General features: G+C 39.0%; 1 protein-coding gene across 10 annotated transcripts in view; it reads left to right on the top strand.

Annotated features, from left to right (window-relative positions):
* The first annotated feature begins 1815 nt into the window (after window positions 1-1815).
* The window catches only part of nfic (nuclear factor I/C), a 153783-nt gene continuing 148176 nt past the window's right edge, over window positions 1816-7422 (top strand). For 4 of the 10 annotated variants that reach the window (XR_007137768.1, XR_007137769.1, XM_047800258.1 and 1 more), the window contains exon 1: window positions 5593-6038. Coding sequence is in view for 8 of the 10 variants with exons in the window: in XM_047800258.1 (XP_047656214.1) it covers window positions 6009-6038 (30 nt within the window). In the remaining 2 variants the exon portion in view is untranslated. Of the gene's footprint in view, window positions 2387-5590; window positions 6039-7422 lie in introns of those variants that run through there. The other 6 variants (XM_047800259.1, XM_047800261.1, XM_047800257.1 and 3 more) reach the window with 4 other exon arrangements.

The raw sequence follows: 7422 nt of genomic DNA, 5'->3' as shown, positions 1-7422 counted from the left end.
GAGGTACAACACCCAAATGCCCCTTAAATCACTGGGTGTTACAGCTAAATGTCCCATAAACAAACAAACAAACAAACAAACAAACAAACAAACAAATAGAGTTTTGTTATTCAATTGGTTCACCTTAAAGGTACAACAGCTAACTGCCCCTTAAATCTCTGGAGGTTTGTAATCTCACCTTCATCATCATCATCATTTTGCTCCAAAATAAACGTTGTAAATAAAACAGTTGCATTCAGAATTTTTTTACTTAATTTCCTCCTTTCACAAAACCCCCCTTCAATTCCCGTGTATTTGCTGACACCATGTTAAGTACAGGAGTTTTATAAATCAGTTGTTATTCATTTCCTGTAAGAAAAAGCACAGAAGAGTGAAACTGCTTAGTCAAACCTGGAGAAGTCGGAGAAATGAGAGAGAGAGAGAGAGAGAGAGAGAGAGACAGAAAGAGAGAGAGACAGAGAGAGAGAGAGATATTAATGCGTAAGTACTGCAAAAGTCAGATTCCTATCGCAAAGCAGATTTTCCAAGAAAAAAAAAGAAAAAAGACTGGGGATTTTTTGTGTTAATAATAACAACGCACAGTTTATTAAATAAAGAAAAAAAAAGAAATTCATTACTACAATCTGCTGAAACTTATTATAACTTATGATTTCTACTCATCAGCAGGCTGCCATTAATAAATAGACTGAATAAATGCATACTTACATAAAATCTCCAATCAATGAAGCAGAATTTTTTTTTACTTTATACTTTCAGAGTGACAACATTTCTCTGCATCAGTGTGTCAGTAGGATAGAATTGGACATAGGGTTAAAAATAAAGTTTGAAAAGGGCTTCATATGTCTGCAACAGGCTTGTAAAACTGTCTGGATTCTATTTACACGTGACATTAAACCTTTTTATTGCCCTACCTTTAGTATAGGAGGAAATATTAAATAAATAACTAAAAATAAAGAAATGTATGAATGAGATCGTTTTAGTGTCCTCTTCTCTCAGAAAGAAAGAAAGAAGGAAAGAAAGAAAAAGAAGGAAACCTAGTACAACTTTTAGAACTGACAGAATTCTAAGCATTTTCCTGTGTGTGTGTGTGTGTGTGTGTGTGTGTGTGTGTGTGTGTGTGTGTGTGTGTGTGTGTGTGTGTTTAAGCTCATGTTTTAACTTGTTTTAATAACTTTCTTGACCACAGTTTCGCACAAATGGAGTTAAAATGAACAAAAGTCTAGAAATCGTCTAGAAAGTTATAATAATAATAATAATAATAATAATAATAATAATAATAATAATAATAATAATAATAATAATAGATTTAATGAAGGGTTCATATAATGATTTTTTCAGTTAAGGTAATTTCATAAACTTAAAATTTGTCACGGCTGTAGGAATGGATGGATAACCCCCCCCCGTCTCTCTCTTACACACACACTCTCTCTCTCTCTCTCTCTCTCTCTCTCTCACACACACACACACACACACACACACACACACACACACACACACACACACACACACACACACGGAACACGTGGAAAGTGCTGCTTTTGATTAAATTCCTGCATGTGGGATTCATTAATTATTGCTAATGACAGATCCCAGGGGGAGGAGGGAGCTTGAGGGTTAAAATCAGCTGCTTGTGTCCTTTTGGATTTATCCACGATTTTATGCTTCAGTATTCTGGAATAACCTGATTTTAACTGCGCCATAAAGCACAGCAAGTCCACGACCCCCCTTGTGTACACACACACTGCCACACAAACACACACACACACACACACACACACACACACACACACACACACGCCACCTCCGACGCGTTTCATCAATTCCTTCTCCGCGACTGTACGCGGTTGCTGCTGCTGCTGCTGGTGTTTCGCCGCCGTTTGCGTCGTAATCATCACCATAATAATAATGATCGTAAAAATAACAATAATAAACGAGAGACGTCAAGAGAAGAAGACGTGATGTGATGATCACCAAAAGCTATGAGACAGGAGATCGGAGCGTGTTTGTATGTGTGTGTGAGAGTGAAAAACACAGCGCGCAAAGAGAGCTACAAATCCGGCCCAGATGCAGCTGAGAGTCCGAACGCGCTCCATTTTACTCTAAACTAAAAAAAAAAAACAACAACATCAAAACAAAACCCTCCTCACTGTGCAACGGGGACGAATTCGTGTTTTGCCACTGGCTGTCCGAGGACTGAGGATTTTACCCTTTCTGACAAATGGATTTGGAGGATTAATAAGATAGGCGAATTAAAAGAAATAAAAACACCCCCCGCCCCGGACGACATGAGCGCGCAGTGACAGCGCGCCGCAGCGCCGCCAACAAGCCTCCGAGAGACAACTTTTTCCCCTCCTCTGGTCCGGCTGGCACTCTCACTCCGAAAATGGTACGTCAAAACAATCCCTTTTATTTCTCCGTGTTCCTTTCGTTTCCTGCACATGATCCCGAGTTTGTCCAGTGTCCTTAATAATAAAGTCAAACCGAGATCGCCGCAAGGAGAGAAGTGTCGTTACGCGTTTCGGTTTCTCGCCGCTTCCTCTCTTTCTGTGCCGGTTGCTCCAGTTTTTTTCTCGCCTTCTTGGTCCTGGGCCAAACCTTCAGCTTAGTGGAAAACGTTAAGGCGTGTGTTTGGGCTATCAAACGCCCAGACTTGGGCTTTTTCTCCCCCCTGTACTTAAAGTTATAAGGTATTTGCCAGCGTGAGAAAAAAAAGGACTGATAGTCTGTGTGTGTGTGTTAACGGGACACACACACATACACATACACACACACACACACACACACACACACACACACATACACACACACGCAAGGCCAATTTCAAGTTCAAAGCCGACGTTATGCTCAGCAGGAAAATGGCCGCGGCCGGAGCCCGGAGCTCACCGGCGTGAAGTTGAAGCCGCAGGCCGGCGGAGGCGCTCCGTCTCTGGGAGGAATTTCAGCCCGAGCCCCGGAGCTCCGTGTGGCTCTGCAGCGCCTGTGAAGCTGCATTGCGCTACTTTTTTCACGCCTGTTCGCCGATACGGGATAATAAACAACAAGCCCCCCCACACACACGGTCCATAAAACTGAAAGTGCACCTAATAACGGCGTGTTTAAGGCAGAAACACACAGGGCCATGCCAGGGCCACTCTGTCAATAAAATAACACTTTCACTCACAAGCCGGTTACATTGTTTTGTTCAAGTCTTCAAGTCACACTTCGGCACACAATCAATCCCTTTTGCTTACACGCATTTTAATTTGACTTCACTTTTACTCTAAATACCGAGTTCAGTGCTGAATACTTTTGCAACACCATAATGCACAAGGTGCAGACTTTCAACAGCTCTTATTTTATTAGCTCAGGGTCTTAGATCAGCTTCTGCAAGGACATTTTCGGTTTCTATCCAGGAAGTAAGTGTGTGTGTGTGTGTGTGTGTGTGTGTGTGTGTGTGTGTGTGTGTGTGTGTGTGTGTGTGTGTGTGTTTGTGTGTGTGCCTTCCTCTTCCCCTCTGCTTATAATTTAACACATGCTGTATTAATCCAGGCTAAAACATATTTAAAAATAAAAAAAAATTGAAAGAAAAAAAAAAGTCCTGTAACTTAAATTGAAACTTTTGTAAAAGTAAAAAAGGTCCTGTTATGATGTTCCAAGAATTTAGGAAGTTTATTTATTTCTCTATCTAGATGTAGCTAAAAGACTTACGAGCCTATTATTAATATATTTATTATTATTTATGGTGTGTAGAGACAGACATGACTCTCTCGATACAGCATGGCAAACTAATTTTCTGATCATTACCCTGGTTTGAGGGAAATAAAGAAAGGGAATTAAAATCCTTCATTTTAATAATGGCTTTATGTGAGTGCTATCTAAGCATGCTTTTCTTGTGAATTAAAAAGAACACACAAATAAACAAACCTTAATGGGGAAGAAGGGAAAAGCGAAACAGGAATATAAATTAATATATTTATATATATATATTTTTAGTAAAGCTGTGTACATTTTTTCCAGGCATATGTTATATACTATTATAGACCTGAAACTATATATATATATATATATATATATATATATATATATATATATATATATATATATATATATATATATATATATATATATATATATATATATATATATGTGTGTGTGAAAGAACTTTAAATAAGAGCACTTTCATTCTAGAGCAAATTTGGGAACTTATTTTTTCCCCAAAATGTATTTATTATTATTTTTATCCTTATTTATTTATTTTTTTAAAATATGTTTTTCTGTCTCAATAAACATAATATGGTATAGAACAGAGAAGGAAAACACACAGATTAATATGTTATGTTGTTGAAGCTGAACAAAAAGGTTCAACTCGTGTCAGCGACTCATGTCCGCCTCGGATCTATCACACTTAAAGCTCTTATAGGAACTAGTTTTAAGAAACCGCTGCAGTAACATTTCTGAAGGTACTTTCAACACTCTGTACAGTCATGCTAGGGTTCTTGTATAGTTAAAGGTTCTTAGCTTTAAGAGAAATTCTCTGGATTCTACATAGTATCTTTAAAGGTTTCCTCTGTTGTGGGATTCTGTATAGAACCTGTAAGGGTTTCCCCCATAGGGAGAAGTGAACAAGTATTTTACATGTAACTTTTTTACACTTCTTCTTCATCATCATCATCATCATCATCATCATCATTATCTTTTTGATTGTGTCACCAGCCGAAACCAATGACACTGTTGCATGGTTCTACATAGAATCTAACATATTTCCGTCATCCCTTTAACAGTTAATCATTGTCTCACTGGTGGAACGCAAACAAATTCCCCTGTTGTGGGGTTCTTCACACAACCTTTAAGGGGTTCTTCTGATGGATATTTGATATTTTTCCACAGTTAAAGCACCATAAGTATCATTCAGATCGTCCCACCAGAAGAAAGCAAGCACTACGTTATAGCTTACACTATGCACACACTTTTGCCATTTAACATTTTTTAAATGATGTTAATCTTATTCATCATCATCGTTCAGACTGACTCAGCAGCAGAACCCTAGCCATGGCCTAGAAGCTCTTTCCCCAAGATGGATAGATGAAGAAGCCTGAGTTCTGCATTTGACCTTTTTTTGTTTTTCCATTGCTGACACATTTCTGTTGACAAGAAACTTTGAAGAATTTAGACGTTAGAACTTGTGAGTTTGACGATTCCACTGCTGTAGAATACGGAGTTCAGTCCAGAGATGTAAGCCCCACTCTAGAGGTATAGAGAGAGAGAGAGAGAGAAAGAGAACGAGAGAGAGAGAGAGAGAGCGAGCAAAAAAAATTTCACCTGAGAAAAAAAATTTAGCAGAACATAAAGCAGAAAAACAGAGCGATAGATAGATAAAGAGAGAGTGACAGACCAAGAGAGAGAGAGAGAGAGAAAGAGAGAGTGACAGACCGAGAGAGAGAGAGAGAGAGAGAGAGAGAGAGAGAGAGAGAGAGAGAGAGAGAGAGAGAGAGTTCCTGCTTCTTTAAGTTCTGCGCGTTTTTTAATGGGATGGGCCATTTTCATAACGTCATTTCATTCCTCCCTCTTTTTCATTTCTTCTTCTTCTTTGATTCTCTCTCTCTCTCTCTCTCTCTCTCTCTCTCTCTCTCTCTCTCTCTCTCTCTCTCTCCGGCGTCCTCCTCCCCTGTTTCCTACAGTGCATGAGCTCGCCCGAGCCTCCACGTTTTCGGATCTTTAGTCGGCGGTCAAATCTCGTGTGCGGCTCCTGCGCGCTTTTTTCTTTTCCCCTCCCTTCCTCCCTCCTTCCCTCCCTCTTTCTCGCGCTCTAGTACGTTCTATCTCTCTCTCTGTCCCTGCACGAGCTTTCCAAACTTGAGTTGCTTGCACCGGGAGCGCGAGAGAAGTGCGGCGGCGATGGTGGAAGCGCCGGCTCTGCTCCTGCTGATGAAGAAGAAGGAGAAGATGATGATGATGATGACGACGACGATTAACTGTGACTGCTGATCGCGCTTTCTCCACTCCTTTTCGCGTTTCTCCGTTTTCTCACCATGATGTATTCTCCTCTGTGTCTGACTCAGGTAAAAGAAAAAAAAAAAAAAAGGCCTCATGCGCATTGTGGGAGAAGTGAATTAATGTTGGGATAAAAGTTTAGAAAAGGGCGGGCAAAGTTAAAACAAAACATAAAAGCAACCCAGACTTTTTATTTATTTATTTATTTTAAATATTATTATTTATTTTTTAATCCTTCATGATGTTTTTAGTGCTGCTTTTTAACTCCTTCTCAAACTTCTACTCTAAGCTGACAGGGTACTTAACACTAAGGTAGTCATAACAGGATAAAAATAAAATGCACAAAGTTGTGACATGCAAACTTGGCTCTGGAGCGTTCTGGAAATTTAAATTTTTTGCAAAATGTTTGAGAATATTTTTGTTGATATTGAGTTCAGGTGATGCGTTGCTGAAGATTTGCTTAACATTTGTATTTGTATTTTTTCTGCATATTGTTCTAAACTTGTCATTCAGGATTAACAGAAAAATACATGTGGGATCCTTGCAAAATTTTGAAAAAACCTCTCGGATTTATTCACCCAGGTTGTTCTGCTTGCGTTTAAGCGCTGTTAGCGGAAAAACTTTTTTTTTTTCCACATTGCGAATTTAGAAAATTTCAAGTTCAAATATCTCGATTTGTGTTGCTTATAATCTGAAATCTTCTTCTGTAGTAACAATTCTCACATGAATCTGTTTTAAAGATTTTGGCAGCTGGAAAGCGACACAGAACATTATATTTGCAAATATTTTAAATGAAAAAAAACCCCCATATTTATTTTGTACATTCTTGCTGTGGGGTTTCGTTTTAAAGTTGTGATCGTCTCTGTTGAATGTTTGTTCCGATTCCAGTTGTCCAAAGTGCACGACTTGGATGTTGAGAGTTACGAGTTATGTCGATGGAAAAGAAATCCAAGTTTTAATTTGCCCAGCTGGCTTGTTTTTGTTTCTTTCCCTCACTTTGTCCTGAAAGTTGACCTCAGAAATGACTTAATACAGGAGATTTCACTCATTTCCAGGAAAGCGCTGTTTAAATAACACTGACGTCTCTCTCGTGTTCTGCCTGGGCTTTAGTTTAGTTTAGTTTAGTTAAGTTTGGTTATTGTTTTTACTTTTCTTTATTCTTTTTACTTTTTTTTATTCTTTTTACTTTTTTTTCCCCACTGGCCTGGAATGTGACTGCTTCAGGTCTCATTATTCAGACGGTACGTTTGAGACGTCATTGGATATTGAGCATAAACACAGCTCCTTTGAGGTGTTTCCTCTGAGCTGTGAGCGTATTGCTGTAGTGATTAGGAGGTTTTAATGGAGTAACAGGTTTGCATGGATGCCCACTGGCTCCTGACCTTTCCTGGATGAAGCTACTAGGATTATTTAGATATTTTAACGAATCCGAGGCTTTGGTACAACAGCGTG

Source organism: Tachysurus fulvidraco, chromosome 14 (genome assembly GCF_022655615.1).
Source record: "Tachysurus fulvidraco isolate hzauxx_2018 chromosome 14, HZAU_PFXX_2.0, whole genome shotgun sequence".
NCBI lineage: Eukaryota > Metazoa > Chordata > Actinopteri > Siluriformes > Bagridae > Tachysurus > Tachysurus fulvidraco.
This window is presented reverse-complemented; position numbering and strand designations above follow the sequence as displayed.